The following is a 22,101-nucleotide window of genomic DNA, read 5'->3' on the forward strand; positions in this document are numbered from 1 at the left end:
AGGTTGCTGCTGAGGAAGACCAGGAGGGACGAAGGGTGTGACAAGTTCCTGTTGGAGTTCTATGTGCCACCCAAGGTAGAGTTACAGTATATGGACACACACACACACACACACACGAAAACACACACACACACAGTCATATTTGTCTATGTGGGCTTCACAGATCACTGGCTCTGACCTTAAGGTGAGAAAACAAGACTGAAGCTGTTTAAATCTCTCTGCTCTCCCTTGATACCAGGGAGCCCAAGGATAGGTGGGCTTGTGGGAGGGAGGGAGGGAGAGAAGGGGGTAGAGCTGGAGAGGGAGGGCAGGCAGGCGGGAGAGGAGGAGGTTGAGCTGGAGGGGGGAGGGAGGGAGGGAGATGGATGGGGAGGGAGAAGGGGATAGAGAGGGAGAGCAGGCAGGCGGGAGAGGAGGAGGTTGAGCTGGAGGGAGGGAGGGGGGAGGGAGGGGGATTTAAAGGGAGGGAAGAAGGGGGTAGAGCTGGAGGGAGGAGGGAGGGATTTCTGAAGGACCTGAAATCAGTCAGCTTGGTAAGCAGCAGACTCGGGAAACGCATTCAGGAACACATGGCTTTACAGGGAGAGACACAGTATGAGGATGTTATTTATTTAACCTTTATTTAAACAGGGAGTAACATTGAGATTCAAATCTGTTTTATAAAAGAGCCCTGTACACATGACAATAAAAAAACGGAATATTAAAACAACATGTGTATAAAACAAACATTTTAAAACAATCACATTCAACTACATAGAGGTCCTCAATAATTTATACTTCTTGAGTGACAGCAGCACATCGAACTGCAGTGAACTCTCCAGAATGTTCCACAAATTTGGGGCATAAAAACAAAACGCAGATTTTCCCAAATCTGTGGAGACTGAAGGAATCTCTGTTATCCATTCCTGTGAACGGGTTTGGTAATTTAGGATTTCTATATTCATTAATAATGTTATTATATAGAGGGAGTTTCTGTCAGATTGCTTTGTAAATAAATAAGAGAATGGAGCGTTCTTCTTACAGACAGAGGTCCGTCCCACATTTAGTAGGATATGTAGGCATGGTATATATAATCAGGGATGAACAACTTTTGATTTGGGGTGGGGGGGGGGGGCACAAAACATCTGAAGTCATCATCGCCAGCACACTATATAAAGAGACACAAATGTCTCACACACTGACTGACGGACGGACGGACGGGGTACGATGACATGTCCTGATGGGCTGTTTCACATCTACAACGGTCTCAGTTCCTCTACAAGGTGCCGTGCAAATCCTGAAAACTGATTCAGTCACTGCGGTGGAAAAAGAGAGAACCCCCACTTCTTGTTGTGATCCAGGTCCAATGGCCACAAAGACACTGTTCCCTGAAAATACGTACAGGTGCACAGCTCAACAGTGACTGCTTCACTACGGTCCTCTTATCAGGGCCCGTATACACAAAGCCTCTTAGAGTAGGATCAGGATAGGGAACAGTGGTCAGGATGGTGGATCAGGACAGAGAACAGTGGTCTGGATGGTGGATCAGGATAGGGATCAGTGGTCTGGATGGTGGATCAGGACAGGGAACAGTGGTCAGGATGGTGGATCAGGACAGAGAACAGTGGTCAGGATGGTGGATCAGGATAGAGAACAGTGGTCAGGATGGTGGATCAGGACAGAGAACAGTGGTCAGGATAGTGGATCAGGACAGAGAACAGTGGTCAGGATGGTGGATCAGGATAGAGAACAGTGGTCTGGATGGTGGATCAGGATAGAGAACAGTGGTCAGGATGGTGGATCAGGACAGTGGTCAGGATGGTGGATCAGGATAGAGAACAGGATAGAGAACAGTGGTCAGGATGGTGGATCAGGATAGGAAACAGTGGTCAGGATGGTGGATCAGGATAGAGAACAGTGGTCTGGATGGTGGATCAGGATAGAGAACAGGATAGAGAACAGTGGTCAGGATGGTGGATCAGGATAGGAAACAGTGGTCAGGATGGTGGATCAGGATAGAGAACAGTGGTCAGGATGGTGGATCAGGATAGAGGACAGAGAACAGTGGTCAGGATGGTGGATCAGGACAGAGAACAGTGGTCAGGATGGTGGATCAGGACAGAGAACAGTGGTCTGGATGGTGGATCAGGATAGGGATCAGTGGTCTGGATGGTGGATCAGGACAGGGAACAGTGGTCAGGATGGTGGATCAGGACAGAGAACAGTGGTCTGGATGGTGGATCAGGACAGGGAACAGTGGTCAGGATGGTGGATCAGGACAGGGAACAGTGGTCAGGATGGTGGATCAGGATAGAGAACAGTGGTCAGGATGGTGGATCAGGACAGAGAACAATGGTCAGGATAGTGGATCAGGACAGAGAACAGTGGTCAGGATGGTGGATCAGGACAGAGAACAGTGGTCAGGATGGTGGATCAGGATAGGAAACAGTGGTCAGGATGGTGGATCAGGATAGGAAACAGTGGTCAGGATGGTGGATCAGGATAGAGAACAGTGGTCAGGATGGTGGATCAGGATAGAGGACAGAGAACAGTGGTCAGGATGGTGGATCAGGACAGAGAACAGTGGTCAGGATGGTGGATCAGGACAGAGAACAGTGGTCAGGATGGTGGATCAGGATAGGGAACAGTGGTCAGGATGGTGGATCAGGATAGAGAACAGTGGTCAGGATGGTGGATCAGGACAGAGAACAGTGGTCAGGATGGTAGATCAGGACAGGGAACAGTGGTCAGGATGGTGGATCAGGACAGGGAACAGTGGTCAGGATGGTGGATCAGGACAGAGAACAGTGGTCAGGATGGTGGATCAGGATAGCGAACAGTGGTCAGGATGGTGGATCAGGACAGAGAACAGTGGTCAGGATGGTGGATCAAGACAGGGAACAGTGGTCAGGATGGTGGATCAGGACAGGGAACAGTGGTCTGGATGGTGGATCAGGACAGGGAACAGTGGTCAGGATGGTGGATCAGGACAGGGATCAGTGGTCAGGATGGTGGATCAGGATAGAGAACAGTGGTCAGGATAGGGAACAGTGGTCAGGATGGTGGATCAGGACAGGGAACAGTGGTCAGGATGGTGGATCAGGACAGAGGAAGGTGGTCAGGATGGTGGCTCAGGATAGAGAACAGTGGTCAGGATGGTGGATCAGGACAGAGGAAGGTGGTCAGGATGGTGGCTCAGGATAGAGAACAGTGGTCAGGATGGTGGATCAGGATAGAGAACAGGATAGAGAACAGTGGTCTGGATGGTGGCTCAGGATAGAGAACAGTGGTCTGGATGGTGGCTCAGGATAGAGAACAGTGGTCAGGATGGTGGCTCAGGATAGAGAACAGGGATCATACTAATAATATTTTATGGACAGATCCTGGATCAGCACTCGTACTCTGAGACACCTTTTAAAAATAAAAATAAATGTAACCTTTTAATTTAACGAGGAAAGTCAGTTAAGAACAAATTCTTATTTACAATGACGGTCTACACCGGCCAAACCCGGACGACGCTGGGCCAATTGTGCGCCATCCTATGGGACTCCCAATCACGGCCGGATGTGATACTTTGTGGCTATGGGTCCAGGTTCTCACCAGACAGACAGACAGACAGACAGACAGACAGACAGACAGACAGACAGACAGACAGACAGACAGACAGACAGACAGACAGACAGACAGACAGACAGACAGACAGACAGACAGACAGACAGACAGTGGGAGGAGAGAACACGCAGTACTCTTGTCATACAGTACACTTCAGGCAGCACCCTGCCTTATAATAAGACAAAGGAGGCATAGGCAGAACAGACAGAGGACCAGTACCAAAATGCTTCCTTCTCTCCTTAACTCCTTGAAGATTTGACTTCCTATAGAAGTAGGTACGTCTCCTTCATGGTGCTTTTAATCAATCTAGTCATGTCAGATGAGATTAGTCAAACTGTTTTTCAGGTACAGTTTTTGAACGGAGTCACGGTATTGTTGACTGATGCCAGTGATGTGATCTCAGTGGGGCAAGAGGAACAGGAAATATCCCTTTAGATACAGGAAGTGCCCTTTTTATATTCTTCCCCTGGAGATGAGCTGAGTGGAGGACTCAGGACAGCCATACAGGGAGATGAAGAACAGACTGATGATCCATTCAGATCAACTGACAAGCCTCTACTACAATACCTACAGCCTCTCAGATGCACGCACGTGCTCTCACACACACACACACACACTGAGCACATTTAAATTGAAATCTAAAAGGAATATTAACCGTGTGTGTGTGTCCAATAGTCGTCAAAGCCCAAGGTGAGCATCCCTCTGTCTGCCATCGTGGAGGTGAGGACCACCATGCCCCTGGAGATGCCTGACAAAGACAACACCTTCGTCCTGAAGGTAAGGGTAAGAAACCATAACACACCACTACCCTGTCTTCTCTCTGTTCGGTTATCTCTCACAACACTACCCTGTCTTCTCCCTGTTATCTCTCACAACACTACCCTGTCTTCTCCCTGTTATCTCTCACAACACTACCCTGTCTTCTCTCTGTTATCTCTCACAACACTACCCTGTCTTCTCTCTGTTCGGTTATCTCTCACAACACTACCCTGTCTTCTCCCTGTTATCTCTCACAACACTACCCTGTCTTCTCTCTGTTATCTCTCACAACACTACCCTGTCTTCTCTCTGTTCGGTTATCTCTCACAACACTACCTTATAGATACGACTACCTGACCCGACAAAACCAAACTAACAGCCTACTTCTCTTTCTTGCAGTCTGTGCAGAAGTCTCTCTGTCTCCCCTCTGGACTCCCACAGTAACTGTTCTGTGGTGTGTTCGCTCTCTCTCTCCACAGTAACTGTTCTGTGGTGGTGTGTTCGCTCTCTCTCTCCACAGTAACTGTTCTGTGGTGGTGTGTTCGCTCTCTCTCTCTCTCCACAGTAACTGTTCTGTGGTGGTGTGTTTGCTCTCTCTCTCTCCACAGTAACTGTTCTGTGGTGGTGTGTTCTCTCTCTCTCTCTCTCTCTCTCTCTCTCCACAGTAACTGTTCTGTGGTGGTGTGTTCGCTCTCTCTCTCTCTCTCTCTCTCTCCACAGTAACTGTTCTGTGGTGTGTTCGCTCGCTCTCTCTCCACAGTAACTGTTCTGTGGTGGTGTGTTTGCTCTGTCTCTCCACAGTAACTGTTCTGTGGTGGTGTGTTCGCTCTCTCTCTCTCTCTCCACAGTAACTGTTCTGTGGTGGTGTGTTCGCTCGCTCTCTCTCCACAGTAACTGTTCTGTGGTGGTGTGTTCGCTCTCTCTCTCTCCACAGTAACTGTTCTGTGGTGGTGTGTTCGCTCTCTCTCTCTCCACAGTAACTGTTCTGTGGTGGTGTGTTCGCTCTCTCTCTCTCTCCACAGTAACTGTTCTGTGGTGGTGTGTTCGCTCTCTCTCTCTCTCTCCACAGTAACTGTTCTGTGGTGTGTTCGCTCTCTCTCTCTCTCTCCACAGTAACTGTTCTGTGGTGGTGTGTTCGCTCTCTCTCTCTCTCTCCACATTAACTGTTCTGTGGTGGTGTGTTCGCTCTCTCTCTCTCTCTCTCCACAGTAACTGTTCTGTGGTGGTGTGTTCGCTCGCTCTCTCTCCACCGTAACTGTTCTGTGGTGGTGTGTTCGCTCTCTCTCTCTCTCTCTCCACCGTAACTGTTCTGTGGTGGTGTGTTTGCTCTCTCTCTCTCCACCGTAACTGTTCTGTGGTGGTGTGTTCGCTCTCTCTCTCTCTCTCTCCACAGTAACTGTTCTGTGGTGGTGTGTTCGCTCTCTCTCTCTCTCTCCACAGTAACTGTTCTGTGGTGGTGTGTTCGCTCGCTCTCTCTCCACAGTAACTGTTCTGTGGTGTGTTCGCTCTCTCTCTCTCTCCACAGTAACTGTTCTGTGGTGGTGTGTTCGCTCTCTCTCTCTCCACAGTAACTGTTCTGTGGTGGTGTGTTCGCTCTCTCTCTCTCCACAGTAACTGTTCTGTGGTGTGTTCGCTCTCTCTCTCTCTCTCTCTCCACAGTAACTGTTCTGTGGTGGTGTGTTCGCTCTCTCTCTCTCCACAGTAACTGTTCTGTGGTGGTGTGTTCGCTCTCTCTCTCTCCACAGTAACTGTTCTGTGGTGGTGTGTTTGCTCTGTCTCTCTCCACAGTAACTGTTCTGTGGTGGTGTGTTCGCTCTCTCTCTCTCCACAGTAACTGTTCTGTGGTGGTGTGTTCGCTCTCTCTCTCTCTCCACAGTAACTGTTCTGTGGTGGTGTGTTCGCTCTCTCTCTCTCTCCACAGTAACTGTTCTGTGGTGTGTTCGCTCGCTCTCTCTCCACAGTAACTGTTCTGTGGTGTGTTCGCTCGCTCTCTCTCTCCACAGTAACTGTTCTGTGGTGTGTTCGCTCGCTCTCTCTCTCCACAGTAACTGTTCTGTGGTGTGTTCGCTCTCTCTCTCTCTCTCCACAGTAACTGTTCTGTGGTGGTGTGTTCGCTCTCTCTCTCTCTCTCCACAGTAACTGTTCTGTGGTGGTGTGTTCGCTCTCTCTCTCTCCACAGTAACTGTTCTGTGGTGGTGTGTTTGCTCTGTCTCTCTCCACAGTAACTGTTCTGTGGTGGTGTGTTCGCTCTCTCTCTCTCTCCACAGTAACTGTTCTGTGGTGGTGTGTTCGCTCTCTCTCTCTCTCCACAGTAACTGTTCTGTGGTGTGTTCGCTCGCTCTCTCTCCACAGTAACTGTTCTGTGGTGTGTTCGCTCTCTCTCTCTCTCTCCACAGTAACTGTTCTGTGGTGTGTTCGCTCTCTCTCTCTCTCTCCACAGTAACTGTTCTGTGGTGTGTTCGCTCTCTCTCTCTCTCTCCACAGTAACTGTTCTGTGGTGGTGTGTTCGCTCTCTCTCTCTCCACAGTAACTGTTCTGTGGTGGTGTGTTTGCTCTGTCTCTCTCCACAGTAACTGTTCTGTGGTGTGGTGTGTTCTCTCTCCACAGGTGGAGAATGGAGGTGAATATATCTTGGAGACCATCGACTCGCTGCAGAAAAACTCCTGGGTCGCTGACATCCAGGACTGCATGGACCCTGGGTAAATGGAGGGATAAATATTTACTGTTCACTGAGGGAACGGCACACAGTCATTAATCACCCTGTAAGAGTTTGACAGATCCCTCTCTCACGCTCTGAGGTTTTCCTGGTACAGTGAGTTTGTCTGTTCAGTCCAGGCATGTATTTAGACAGCCATAAACAGAGATACATTTTGTGTGTGTCCCTGTACATTTACCTATATGTGTGTGTGCTGTTTCTGATGTGTGTGTGTGTCCCTGTACATTTACCTGTGTGTGTGTGTGTGTGTCCCTGTACATTTACCTGTGTGTGACATAGGGACAGTGGAGATGACATTGAGCTGGCCTCATGTCCCCACGGCCAGGCGTCTAAAGAGTTCTCCATGGTGGCCTCCTGCAGCTGTGAGCTTCTGTCAGAGGGTGAGTCAAACACACACGCACGGACACACACACACACACACGTAACCTAACCTCACACATTGCCTTTTGAGGGAAATGGATGTGCTGTCAATCTGACTGCTGTGTAAGGTCGTGTATGTACAGTATCTTATAATGTTGTGTTTTTGTGTCCAGGTGTTCATCGCACCCCTGAGAGATCCTGTGGATCAGCAGCAGAACTGTATAGCGCCCCCTCTGTCCGCTACAGAGAACTACCCTTCACCCAGCACCCTTCCCATGTCCCCCTGGAGCGCTTCCTCCAGTCCCCAGAGGCCCAAGGGAAAAGCCCCACCACAGGTAAGGGGAAGAGAATGGTGCTTGCAACGCGAGGATAGTGGGTTCAATTCCCGGTGGTCACGTAAACTGTCTCTTTGGATGAAATCAGGGGTGAAGGTAAGGCAGCAGCAAAGACAGAAGGGGGTACCCAGATATGTCACAGGGGGCTATAAAGCTGAAGCATCTGTTTTTTAGAAAGTTTCCTCACCACCATATAATGGTAGTGGGAGGAAGTTCAGTCTCGGGTAGTGGGAGAGAGGATGGAACGAGGTGAAACTGGGCTGACATTCTGCACATTTTCTCATCGATGAAACATCTGATCTCAATAAATGTTTCTGCCCCCAAAACTAGATTTTTTTTTTTTTAGTAACACAGTGCACTGTAGACTTGACGCTTTGCAAAGTCGAATTGAGTTTGTGCACACTTCACAGATGAGGTGTTCCCTAACGGAAATATGCAAATACATGCTAGCTCGTGCCAGTAGGGTGTCGCTAGCTCGTGCCAGTAGGGTGTCGCTAGCTCGTGCCAGTAGGGTGTCGCTAGCTCGTGCCAGTAGGGTGTCGCTAGCTCGTGCCAGTAGGGTGTCGCTAGCTCGTGCCAGTAGGGTGTCGCTAGCTCGTGCCAGTCGGGTGTCGCTAGCTCGTGCCAGTCGGGTGTCGCTAGCTCGTGCCAGTAGGGTGTCGCTAGCTCGTGCCAGTAGGGTGTCGCTAGCTCGTGCCAGTAGGGTGTCGCTAGCTCGTGCCAGTAGGGTGTCGCTAGCTCGTGCCAGTAGGGTGTCGCTAGCTCGTGCCAGTAGGGTGTCGCTAGCTCGTGCCAGTAGGGTGTCGCTAGCTCGTGCCAGTAGGGTGTCGCTAGCTCGTGCTTGGCTCTGCCCGCCTGCTTGCTTCTACCCACTGATTAATTTGCTCCCACTGTAAACGACACAGATGAACTATCTTGGGTTGGTCATAAATATGTTTGGTGGTTCAGGTATGAAATAAATAGTAGGGGTACGCTGTACCGGTAAAACATGAGCCCATCACAATAATTAAAACCAAATGTCCAGAACTGTAGACTATGGCCACTTTTTATCATTACCACATGTAAGAGGCGTGTCGGAGGCGTGTCGGAGGCGTGTCACACAAGCGAATGGACTTGAAAACAGGTGGTATTAACCTACGCTCTGAAATGTGATGTGGTTCGACGAGAACACTGACATTTTGCCAAGGCAGAGATGAGTGGCCGACACTGAGAGGCGTGCGGACAGAGGTGGACGCATAAATTCTGGCCAAATGTCATGACACTTTGTGATGTTTTGTGTAGCAGATGTCTCGTTACATTCACCACTGTTTGGAGGCTGGAGATATGTTGTCAGTGGATGAACGTGAGCGGGTAGCCTAGTAAAGGAACCCTGACCTGTTCACCGGACGTGCTTGTTGCACCCTCGACAACTACTATGATTATTATTATTTGACCATGCTGGTCATTTATGAACATTTTAACATCTTGACCATGTTCTGCTATAATATCCACCCGGCACAGCCAGAAGAGGACTGGCCACACCTCATTGCCTGGTTCCTCTCTAGGTTTCTTCCTAGGTTTTTGGCCTTTCTAGGGGAGTTTTTCCTAGGGAGTTTTTCCTAGCCACCGTGCTTCTTTCACATGCATTGCTTGCTGTTTGGGGTTTTAGGCTGGGTTTCTGTACAGCACTTTGAGATTTCAGCTGATGTACGAAGGGCTATATAAATACATTTGATTTGATTTGGAGGCTGGAGATATGTTGTCAGTGGATGAACGTGAGCGGGTAACCTAGTAAATGTTTGACAATCAGATGAAAACGTCTTGACTGGTTGTGTTTTATGCCACAATAAAAGGTTTTAAATGTTTTAAAAGTGAAATTACAACTAGCTCCATAGAGATCCTATTGATAGGGTTCTGTATGTAATTCTATGATTAGGCCCGTAACACTCATGGCCCGTAAGTGCGTGAACATATATCAGGTAACCCTGGTTACGTGTCTGCTAAATGCCATCTCATTATTATACCCCGAGTGTACAAAACATTCCATTACAGACTGACCAGGTGAATCCAGGTGAAAGCTAAGATCCCTTATTGATGTCACTTGTTAAATCCACTTCAATCAGTGTAGATGAAGGGGAGGAGACGGGTTAAAGAAGGATTTTTAAACCTTGAGACCATTGAGACATGGATTGTGTGTTTGCCATTCAGAGGGTGAATGGGCAAGACAAAAGATTTAAGTGCCTTTAAACGGGGTATGGTAGTAGGTGCCAGGCGCAACGGTTTGAGTGTGTCAAGAACTGCAACGCTGCTGGGTTTTTCTCCCTGTTCTCTTTCCTCTGCATATCAAGAATGGTCCCCCACCCAAAAGACATCCAGCCAACTTGACACAACCGTGGGGAAACATTGGAGTCAACATGGGCCAACATCCCTGCGGAACGCTTTCGACGCCTTGTAAAGTCCACGACCCGACGAATTGAGACTGTTTTGAGGGTGAAAGGGGGTGCAACTCAATATCAATAAGGTGTGGTCTACCTTTTATCATGTGATCTCTCATCTGTCTCCTCCCTTCAGGGGTTCTAGGTGACGGGGCGACTGAGGCGGAGGCAGACCCCAGCCTGGCGGAGTACCCATGGTTCCACGGGACATTGTCGCGCGTGCGTGCTGCCCAACTGGTGCTGGCGGGCGGAGCTAGGAGCCACGGGCTGTTTGTGATTCGCCAAAGCGAGACGCGCCCGGGAGAGTACGTCCTCACCTTTAACTTCCAGGGCAAAGCCAAGGTGAGCCAATCGCAGACAGGGCAAGGCCAAGGTGAGCCAATCGCAGACAGGGCAAGGCCAAGGTGAGCCAATCGCAGGCTCTTTACCTCTTCCTCCTCCCCTTCACATGCACTGATCTTCAAACATAAGATGCCAACTGAAGGATTTGCTTTCAGGAAACAGGACAGGTTGCTGACAGACTATTGAGAATGTCCCTGTTCATCCCAGACCTAAGTATTGGTGTGGATATTATGGCCATGCACACTGTATAGTGGGGTAGGCCGAATCCCAAATGGACCCCTATGCACTTGAGGAGATATGAGAGGATTTGATTGGTTTAAGCAATATGGTGTAACTTCCACCTAGCCTATCACAGGACAAGGTGGATGGAGCTATTACCATATTGCTTACACAAATCAAATCCAGTCAGATGTCTACATGGGGCGTAGGTCTTTAGGGGTTGATTTGTGATTGGGCCGTGTCCTCTAGTGGAGTGAGGAGCACTCCCATGCTCTGTTGGGCTAAAAGACGTGAAGAACAGAAAGACAGGTCTGTTCCCATGCCCTCTGGGGCTGCAGACAGACAGGTCTGTTCCCATGCCCTCTGGGGCTGCAGACAGACAGGTCTGTTCCCATGCCCTCTGGGGCTACAGACAGACGGGTCTGTTCCCATGCCCTCTGGGGCTGCAGACAGACGGGTCTGTTCCCATGCCCTCTGGGGCTGCAGACAGACGGGTCTTTTCCCATGCCCTCTGGGGCTGCAGACAGACGGGTCTGTTCCCATGCCCTCTGGGGCTGCAGACAGACGGGTCTGTTCCCATGCCCTCTGGGGCTGCAGACAGACGGGTCTGTTCCCATGCCCTCTGGGGCTGCAGACAGACGGGTCTGTTCCCATGCCCTCTGGGGCTGCAGACAGACGGGTCTGTTCCCATGCCCTCTGGGGTTGCAGACAGACGGGTCTGTTCCCATGCCCTCTGGGGCTGCAGACAGACGGGTCTGTTCCCATGCCCTCTGGGGCTGCAGACAGACGGGTCTGTTCCCATGCCCTCTGGGGCTGCAGACAGACGGGTCTGTTCCCATGCCCTCTGGGGCTGCAGACAGACGGGTCTGTTCCCATGCCCTCTGGGGCTGCAGACAGACGGGTCTGTTCCCATGCCTTCTGGGGCTGCAGACAGACAGGTCTGTACCCATGCCCTCTGGGGCTGCAGACAGACAGGTCTGTTCCCATGCCCTCTCCTGCCTCCTCCTCTCCTCCGGCGTCAGTCTCAGGAAGTCTCCAAATTCCTCCAACAGCTCAGCATTATGTCCTGCTTTCCCCCTCTCTACTCCTCTCTCCTCTCTCTTCCTCTCTCCCCTCTACTCCTCTCTCCCCTCTACTCCTCTCTCCCCTCTACTCCTCTCTCTATTCTTTCCCCTCTACTTCTTCTTCACCTCTTATTTTCCCTCTCTCTCTTACATTAATGTACAGGAGTGTTACAAGTGAAACTTTATTACTCACAATTCCCTCCTCTCTCCCTCTCTCCTCTCTACTCCTCTCTACTCTCTCTACTCCTCTCTACTCCTCTCTCCTCTCTACTCCTCTCTACTCCTCCTCCCTCTCTCCCCCCTTCTCCTCCTCCTCCCTCTCTCCCCCCTTCTCCTCCTCCTCCCTCTCTCCCCCCTTCTCCTCCTCCTCCTCCTCTCTCTCTCTCTCTCCCCCCCAGCACCTGCGTCTGTCGGTGAATGGTAAGGGCCAGTGTCATGTTCATCATCTGTGGTTCCACACCGTGTCAGATATGCTGAGGCACTTCCACTCCCACCCCATCCCTCTGGAGTCAGGGGGCTCTGCTGACATCACACTGCGTTCTTACGTACAGGTTACCCCCACAGGTACGCCCAACACACACACACACACACACACACACACACACACACACACACACACACACACACACCTCTAAACATGAACAACAGCTTTATATATACACTCTAAAGCTCTCTTAACTGGTTCAATGTTGAGAATGTCTTTCTAGAAACAGTTTGTCATTTATGATCAGTTTGGATGGGCCCCTGGGTAGCTCTGTCTGACTCTTGTTATTAAAGAGGACAGTCTGACGTCTGGCTGGAAACAACAACATCGCTCGCTCCAGTGAATCTCTTGAAAAAAAAAACGTCAACCTTTCAGTGGGATGACCTCAGACTGATGTTTTCCTCCGTCTTAAAGGTTTTAACTAGATGTTTTAACCAGTGACCAGCCCCCCGCCCCCTCAACCCCCACCGCACCCCACCCACTCGGCTGGCAGGGGATGAATGCCCTCCTGTGCATAGGGAGAGAGGGGGGAGAGAGGGGGTGATTATACAACAGGCCCAGCCTCATGCCCCAACCCAACACTCACAAAGAGACCCTCTGTTTCCCCCGGACACACACACACACACACACACACACACACAGAGTGAGTGGGTTGTTGGTCCAGCGTGTAAAAAGCGTTATTGATTCACGCTGCTCAGCCGTGTTTTCATCAGTGGCACTACTGTTGTTGTCCCACCAAGAGAGGTGATGGTATAGAAGGTTGTCAACACTTTAACTTGTGTTTATGTTTGGCATTTTAATGAAAGATACTTTGATAAAAACAAACTGTATCAGGCCTCTTAACACTGCTCTTTTCTTACAGACAGATATCCCGTCTCTCTCTACTGCTCTCACACAGATGTGACCGTGCCTCAGCTCCCAACCCCACCCAGGGACCAAGGCTGCTGGACTGACCCAACCCAGCCAACCCTTCACCTCCCTGGGTTCTCGCAGCCGGCCGGGCCCCCCTCCGACACCCCGATCTCATCCAGCTCCTCATCCTCGCCCATCGCCCTTCCTTCCCACTCCCGTGGTGAGCCAGGCAGCGGAGGAGGAGGAGGGGGGCTGGTTAGCAGGAGCAACAGCTCAGAACGTCTGTTAGATCCCTCTAGTGGCGCCTCGGAGGACTACCAAGAGACAGACGGAACACGCAGGGCCAGAGCTGTGGAGAACCAGTACTCCTTCTACTGAGACTGGGCGCAACCAAACCGGGAGCTCTCATTGGCTGAGACACAGGACGTACAGGGATTTGGACTAAATAGGTGAAATGTCATGGATGTATGGGGAGTGTGGGTGGACATGGATCACTCATTATCTTGTTTATTTGCTTGTTTGTGTTCCAAGATATGTCCTGTTTCTCCAATGTGTGTATCTGTGTTCAGTTAACCCCTGGCTCTGTGGCCACCCTCATCAGCTGACATTAAGGATATGAAGAAACAGATGATTTAGTCTTGAGGGAGGGATGATGGAGACAGCGGATGGATGGAGGAGGAGAGATGGATGGATGGCTGGAGAGGGAGAGGGATGGGATGGATGGAGGAGGAGAGAGAGTGATGAGGGAGGGATGATGGAGACAGCTGATGGGACGGATGGAGGAGGAGAGATGGATGGATGGATGGAGAGGGAGAGGGATGGGATGGATAGAGGGAGAGAGAGAGTGATGAGGGAGGGATGATAGAGACAGCGGATGGGATGGATGGAGACAGCGGATGGATGGAGGAGGAGAGATGGATGGATGGCTGGAGAGGGAGAGAGATGGGATAGATAGAGGGAGAGAGGGAGTGATGAGGGAGGGATGATGGAGACAGTGGATGGGATGGATGGAGACAGCGGATGGGATGGATGGAGGAGGAGAGATGGATGGATGGCTGGAGAGGGAGAGAGATGGGATGGATAGAGGGAGAGAGAGAGTGATGAGGGAGGGAGGGATGATGGAGAAGGAGAGCGAGAGATGTGAATGGAGACAGGGTAGAGAGAGGAATGGTAGAGAGAGGAATGGAGACAGATAGAGGGATGGTAGAGGGAGAGAGAGAGAGAGAGAGGAAATGGCCCAGTGGAGGTTTTGATTCACTTCACCAGACCACTTCCTGTCTGCCCTACCCACAATTCCCTAGGAACAAAGCCTCTGTCACCGCCCTGCTAAGTAACCAGAGCTGAAGCTACCCTACCTAAATGGTTTTCCTCCCCAGGCCCTCCTGAGCATTGCCCTAATGTTTGTGAAGCTGCTTCTAGTCTGTCCCGGATATCCTCACTGTCCCCAAGGGGACTTACAAGTACAACACACTTTATTTTCCTATAGCTTTGCCAAAATGAATGGTAACATCAGTATAGTAATGGGTGTGTTAGTGTTATTTGAGATGTTCTTAGTGTACAGGCAAAAGGTCCTAGTGCCTGTCAGTTACACAGCACTTTGACCATATGATATGTGACTGACGGGCCGTCTCATTGGCAGTGATGACCTCAGGTCAGAGTGATAAAACATGCAGGGTTGGGGTCATTTCCATTCCAGTCAATTCAGAAAGTAAACCAAATTCCAAATTGTCCTCTTGAAAAGCAATAAAGAGAATTAGAATCCAGTGTACTTCCTGAATTGACTGGAACTCCAATCCAGCTCACATCTCCACCTACCAGAACACAGCTCCTCATTCCAGCTCACATCTCCACCTACCAGAACACAGCTCAGCATTCCAGCTCACATCTCCACCTACCAGAACACAGCTCAGCATTCCAGCTCACATCTCCACCTACCAGAACACAGCTCCTCATTCCAGCTCACATCTCCACCTACCAGAACACAGCTCCTCATTCCAGCTCACATCTCCACCTACCAGAACACAGCTCCTCATTCCAGCTCACATCTCCACCTACCAGAACACAGCTCCTCATTCCAGCTCACATCTCCACCTACCAGAACACAGCTCCTCATTCCAGCTCACATCTCCACCTACCAGAACACAGCTCAGCATTCCAGCTCACATCTCCACCTACCAGAACACAGCTCCTCATTCCAGCTCACATCTCCACCTACCAGAACACAGCTCCTCATTCCAGCTCACATCTCCACCTACCAGAACACAGCTCAGCATTCCAGCTCACATCTCCACCTATCAGAGCACAGCTCAGCATTCCCTCTCACATCTCCACCTACCAGAACACAGCTCAGCATTCCCTCTCACATCTCCACCTACCAGAACACAGCTCAGCATTCCCGCTCACATATCAACATGGTGCAGCCGGCAACATTTTCACATCGAAGGCTGCTACTGTAATTCAGTCAAACTCATTGCATAATATTCAACATGTTTAGTTTCCACGGCTCTATGGACGGTTGTTGATGGGGACAATCCAGAATATACTGTAAGGGGTATCTTACATATAGACACACAGGTGCTGTACAATGGCAAGCAGCTCCAATACAACTGTTTGAAAGCCATGATCAGCTATATCAGAGGAAGGTATAGGCTACAGTATGAAAACAACACAACCTGGCTGTCCTCTATGGGTTTGACTGACCTCTTGTGATGTCCAGCCCCAAGCCTGATGTTTGATGTGCTACAGTTGTTTCCTAAACCTGGTCCTATACCGCCCCTTTGTGTGATGGTTTCCTGTCTGAGGTATCATATCATTTTCAGACACCTGAAGACTTGACTCATTTTAAAAATTGGTTTGGAATGTTCTAAAGAACTGGTTGATTATGAAATTAGAATACAGGAAAACCAGCTGAAACAGGGGGACTTGACGACCGTAGTTTGGGGGACTTGACGACCGTAGTTTGGGGGACTTGACGACCGTAGTTTGGGGGGCTTGACGACCGTAGTTTGGGGGGCTTGACGACCGTAGTTTGGGGGGCTTGACGACCGTAGTTTGGGGGGCTTGACGACCGTAGTTTGGGGGACTTGACGACCGTAGTTTGGGGGACTTAGTGCTACATACTGGCACCGCTGCAAGGTGAACTCTAGGGGCCAGGGGCCTAGGGTAAGGACCTAGAACTGTACAGTAGTCCCCAGATGGTCACGCTAGGACAGAATCGGCAACAGGTTAGTATTAAAATAGCATTTGTAATTAGTCCTGTCTAGCATAGGGCGACGGTCGTTGTCACCATAATGGCCATATCAGACTGACAGGAGGAGGAATGCAGGAGGGGGGCAGTTCATGGTAAATGTGCCAATTTAAATCGTATTTTTTTTTTTTTTTTTAAGAGTATTTATTCCTCAGCTGTTGTAAATGACATTTTCCTATCAAGTCTTATTGATGTAATTGTTCATTGTTCTCAGTGAGATCCTCAGTGGAACCAGTGAATCACAGCAGACTTGGTGACATATCAGAGGCTAGTGCCGGAGTGGTTGTCCTCTTAATTCTTCTTCACATGTAGTGTTGATTTCTGTTGTCTGGCTGAGTTTAAGAGTCTGTGCAATTTTGTACTGAGTGATGTACTTGACATAACTTTATATTTCTGTGAATAAAACTTGAGCAAACTGTTACTATGAACATCATGTCTTCTGTTTCTAAGCAACCCACAAGACATTTGATCTAGCACCAACCCCGATCACAACATATTGAATTGAACACTGCTCAGTACTTCATGAGAATAGGTTTGGTTTTACTGATGGACAACAGAGATCTCTAGTGGACAAAAGCTGTTCTTGCTGACTAGTCTCCTAGGTAGACAGGTTGCAGAGACTCCTGCAGAGACTCCTGCATTTGGAAAGTGTTCAGACCCTTTTTTGACTTTTTTACATTTTAAGTTGTAGCCTTATTTTTTTATTTATTTTATTATTTTTTTTAATCCCTCAATCTACAGTCGTGGCCAAAAGTTGAGAATGACACAAATATACATTTTCAAAGTTTGCTGCTTCAGTGTCTTTAGATATTTTTGTCAGATGTTACTATGGAAAACTGAAGTATAATTACAAGCATTTCATAAGTGTCAAAGGCTTTTATTGACAATCACATGAAGTTGATGCAAAGAGTCAATATTTGCCGTGTTGACCCTTCTTTTTCAAGACCTCTGCAATCCGCCCTGGCATGCTGTCAATTAACTTCTGGGCCACATCCTGACTGATGGCAGCCCATTCTTGCATAATCAATGCTTGGAGTTTGTCAGAATTTGTGGGTTTTTGTTTGTCCACCCGCCTCTTGAAGATCGACCACAAGTTCTCAATGGGATTAAGTTCTGGGGAGTTTCCTGGCCATGGACCCAAAATATTGATGTTTTGTTCCCCGAGCCACTTAGTTATCACTTTTGCCTTATGGCAAGGTGCTCCATCATGCTGGAAAAGGCATTGTTCGTCACCAAACTGTTCCTGGATGGTTGGGAGAAGTTGCTCTCGGAGGATGTGTTGGTACCATTCTTTATTCATGGCTGTGTTCTTTGGAAAAATTGTGAGTGAGCCCACTCCCTTGGCTGAGAAGCAACTCCACACATGAATGGTCTCAGGATGCTTTACTGTTGGCATGACACAGGACTGATGGTAGCGCTCACCTTGTCTTCTCAGGACAAGCTTTTTTACGGATGCCCCAAACAATCGGAAAGGGGATTCATCAGAGAAATGACTTTACCCCAGTCCTCAGCTGTCCAATCCCTGTACCTTTTGCAGAATATCAGTCTGTCCATGATGCTTTTCCTGGAGAGAAGTGGCTTCTTTGCTGCCCTTCTTGAAACCAGGCCATCCTCCAAAAGTCTTCGCCTCACTGTGCGTGCAGATGCACTCACACCTGCCTGCTGCCATTCCTGAGCAAGCTCTGTACTGGTGGTGCCCCGATCCCGCAGCTGAATCAACTTTAGGAGACGGTCCTGGCGCTTGCTGGACTTTCTTGGGCGCCCTGAAGCCTTCTTCACAACAATTGAACCGCTCTCCTTGAAGTTCTTGATGATCCGATAAATGGTTGATTTAGGTGCAATATTACTGGCAGCAATATCTTTGCCTGTGAAGCCCTTTTTGTGCAAAGCAATGATGACGGCACATGTTTCCTTGCAGGTAACCATGGTTGACAGAGGAAGAACAATGACTCCAAGCACCACCCTCCTTTTGAAGCTTCCAGTCTGTTATTCGAACTCAATCAGCATGACAGAGTAATCTCCAGCCTTGTCCTCATCAACACACACCTGTGTTAACGAGAGAATCACTGACATGATGTCAGCTGGTCCTTTTGTGGCAGGGCTGAAATGCAGTGGAATTGTTTTTTTGGGATTCAGTTCATTTGCATGGCAAAGAGGGACTTTGCAATTAATTGCAATTCATCTGATCACTCTTCATAACATTCTGGAGTATATGCAAATTGCCATCATACAAACTGAGGCAGCAGACTTTGTGAAAATTAATATTTGTGTCATTCTCAAAACTTTTGGCCACGACTGTACACACTACCCCATAATGACAAAGCGAAAGCAGGTTTTTAGAAATGTTTGCAAATTTATATATATATATATATATATAAAAAACACCTTATTTACATAAGTATTCAGACCCTTTACTATGAGACTCAAAATTGAGCTCAGGTGCATCCTGTCTCCATTGATCATCCTTGAGATGTTTCTACAAATTGATTGAAGTCCACCTGTGGTACATTCAATTGATTGTACATGATTTGGAAAGGCTGTCTATATATGGTCCCACAGTTGACAGTGCATGTCAGAGCAAAAACAAAGACATGAGGTCGAAGGAATTGTCCATAGAGCTCTGAGACAGGATTGTGTCGAGGCACAGATCTGGGGAAGGGTACCAAAACATTTCTACAGCATTGAAGGTCCCCAAGAACACAGTGGCCTCCATCATTCTTAAATGGAAGACATTTGGATTCACCAAGACTCTTCCTAGAGATGGCTGCATGGCCAAACTGAGCAATCGGGGGAGAAGGGCCTTGGTCAGGGTGGTGACCAAGAATCTGATGGTCATTCTAACAAAGCTCCAGAGTTCCTCTGTGGAGATGGGAGAACCTTCCAGAAGGATAACCATCTCTGCAGCACTCCACCAATCAGGCCTTTATGGTAGAGGGGCCAGATGGAAGCCACTCCTCAGTAAAAAGCACGACAGCCCACTTGGAGTTTGCATAAAGGGACCTAAAGACTCTTCCGACCATGAGAAAAAAGAAAACTCAAGGCTGTAATCGCTGCCAAAGGTGCTTCAACAAAGTACTGAGTAAAGGGTCTGAATACTTAAGTAAATGTCATATTTCTGTTTTTTTTGCAACCATTTCTAAAAACCTGTTTTTGCTTTATGGGGTATTGTGTGTAGATTGATAAGGGGGAAAATAAGGCTGTAACGTAACAAAATGTGGAAAAAGTCAGGGGGTCTGAATACTTTCCAAAGGTGCTGTATATCCTACAAATAGACCACCAGTGTCATGTATTAGGCATATGCTTGTATAATTGTGTGTTAATATGCATGAATATTTAACAAATAGGTCTACTTAAATAGTGTCACGTTGGTAAATTAGACCAAGGTCCTGTTACCCACAAAAACATCTCACTGTAGGTCTGCGGATTTAAAATCAGTTTTGCTTTTTACATCATAAATGAACAACATCCATATGATATTGATTGCTTTGTGGATACGGGCCCATAGACTACAATATACACTGCTCAAAAAAATAAAGGGAACACTTAAACAACACAATGTAACTCCAAGTCAATCACACTTCTGTGAAATCAACCTGTCCACTTAGGAAGCAACACTGATTGACAATAAATTTCACATGCTGTTGTGCAAATGGAATAGACAACAGGTGGAAATTATAGGCAATTAGCAAGACACCCCCAATAAAGGAGTGGTTCTGCAGGTGGGGACCACAGACCACTTCTCAGTTCCTATGCTTCCTGGCTGATGTTTTGGTCACTTTTGAATGCTGGCGGTGCTTTCACTCTAGTGGTAGCATGAGACGGAGTCTACAACCCACACAAGTGGCTCAGGTAGTGCAGCTCATCCAGGATGGCACATCAATGCGAGCTGTGGCAAGAAGGTTTGCTGTGTCTGTCAACGTAGTGTCCAGAGCATGGAGGCGCTACCAGGAGACAGGCCAGTACATCAGGAGACGTGGAGGAGGCCGTAGGAGGGCAACAACCCAGCAGCAGGACCGCTACCTCCGCCTTTGTGCAAGGAGGAGCAGGAGGAGCACAGCCAGAGCCCTGCAAAATGACCTCCAGCAGGCCACAAATGTGCATGTGTCTGCTCAAACGATCAGAAACAGACTCCATGAGGGTGGTATGACGGCCCGACGTCCACAGGTGGGGGTTGTGCTTACAGCCCAACACCGTGCAGGACGTTTGGCATTTGCCAGAGAACACCAAGATTGGCAAATTCGCCACTGGCGCCCTGTGCTCTTCACAGATGAAAGCAGGTTCACACTGAGCACATGTGACAGACGTGACAGAGTCTGGAGACGCCATGGAGAACTTTCTGCTGCCTGCAACATCCTCCAGCATGATCGGTTTGGCGGTGGGTCAGTATTTCTTTGGGGGGGCCGCACAGCCCTCCATGTGCTCGCCAGAGGTAGCCTGACTACCATTAGGTACCGAGATGAGATCCTCAGACCCCTTTGCATTGATGCTATGGACTGGCCCGCCCGTTCCCCAGACCTGAATCCAATTGAGCACATCTGGGACATCATGTCTCGCTCCATTCACCGACACCACGTTGCACCACAAACTGTCCAGGCGTTGGCGGATACTTTAGTCCAGGTCTGGGAGGAGATCCCTCAGGAGACCATCCGCCACCTCATCAGGAGCATGCCCAGGCGCTGTAGGGAGGTCATACAGGCACGTGGAGGCCACACACACTACTGAGCCTCATTTTGACTTGCTTTAACCTCTATGGGCTAGGTGGGACGCTTGCGTCCCACCTACTCAACAGCCAGTGTAATCCCGTGGCGCGATATTCAAATACCTTAGAAATGCTATTACTTCAATTTCTCAAACATATGACTATTTTACACCATTTTAAAGACAAGACTCTCGTTAATCTAACCACACTGTCCGATTTCAAAAAGGCTTTACAACGAAAGCAAAACATTAGATTATGTCAGCAGAGTACCCAGCCAGAAATAATCAGACACCCATTTTTCAAGCTAGCATATAATGTCACATAAACCCAAACCACAGCTAAATGCAGCACTAACCTTTGATGATCTTCATCAGATGACAATACTAGGACATTATGTTATACAATACATGCATGTTTTGTTCAATCAAGTTCATATTTATATCAAAAACCAGCTTTTTACATTAGCATGTGACTAGCATGTGACTAGCATTCCCACCGAACACTTCCGGTGAGTTTACTAAATTACTCACGATAAACGTTCACAAAAAACATAAATTATTTTAAGAATTATAGATACAGAACTCCTTTATGCACTCGCTATGTCCGATTTTAAAATAGCTTTTCGGTGAAAGCACATTTTGCAATATTCTGAGTAGATAGCCCGGCCATCACAGGCTAGCTATTTTGACACCCACCAAGTGTGGTACTCACCAAACTCCGATTTACTATTAGAAAAGTTTGATTACCTTTGCTGTTCTTTGTCAGAATGCACTCCCAGGACTTCTACTTCAATAACAAATGTTGGTTTGGTCTCAAATAATCCATAGTTATATCCAAATAGCGGCGTTTTGTTCGTGTGTTCAAGACACTATCCGAAGGGTAAAGAAGGGTGACGCGCATGACGCGTTTCGTGACAAAAAAATTCTAAATATTCCATTACAGTACTTCGAAGCATGTCAACCACTGTTTAAAATCCAGGCCAGTTTTATTGCTTCTTTAATCAGCACAGCTGAAAACTG

The 22,101-nt window shown here is 48.5% G+C and overlaps 1 protein-coding gene across 1 annotated transcript in view; it reads left to right on the plus strand.

Annotated features, from left to right (window-relative positions):
* LOC115163923 (SH2B adapter protein 2) overlaps positions 1 to 13,686 on the plus strand; it is a 16,069-nt gene extending 2,383 nt beyond the window's left edge. Inside the window, exons 2-9 of the mRNA XM_029716117.1 lie at positions 3 to 75; positions 4,267 to 4,368; positions 6,958 to 7,049; positions 7,346 to 7,446; positions 7,600 to 7,761; positions 10,312 to 10,517; positions 12,199 to 12,364; positions 13,147 to 13,686. Of these exons, the coding sequence (XP_029571977.1) occupies positions 3 to 75; positions 4,267 to 4,368; positions 6,958 to 7,049; positions 7,346 to 7,446; positions 7,600 to 7,761; positions 10,312 to 10,517; positions 12,199 to 12,364; positions 13,147 to 13,514 (1,270 nt within the window). The 3' untranslated portion in view covers positions 13,515 to 13,686. The remainder of the gene's footprint in view (positions 1 to 2; positions 76 to 4,266; positions 4,369 to 6,957; positions 7,050 to 7,345; positions 7,447 to 7,599; positions 7,762 to 10,311; positions 10,518 to 12,198; positions 12,365 to 13,146) is intronic.
* Positions 13,687 to 22,101: the final 8,415 nt, after the last annotated feature.

The sequence above is a fragment of the Salmo trutta genome, chromosome 26 (genome assembly GCF_901001165.1).
Source record: "Salmo trutta chromosome 26, fSalTru1.1, whole genome shotgun sequence".
NCBI classification, from domain to species: domain Eukaryota; kingdom Metazoa; phylum Chordata; class Actinopteri; order Salmoniformes; family Salmonidae; genus Salmo; species Salmo trutta.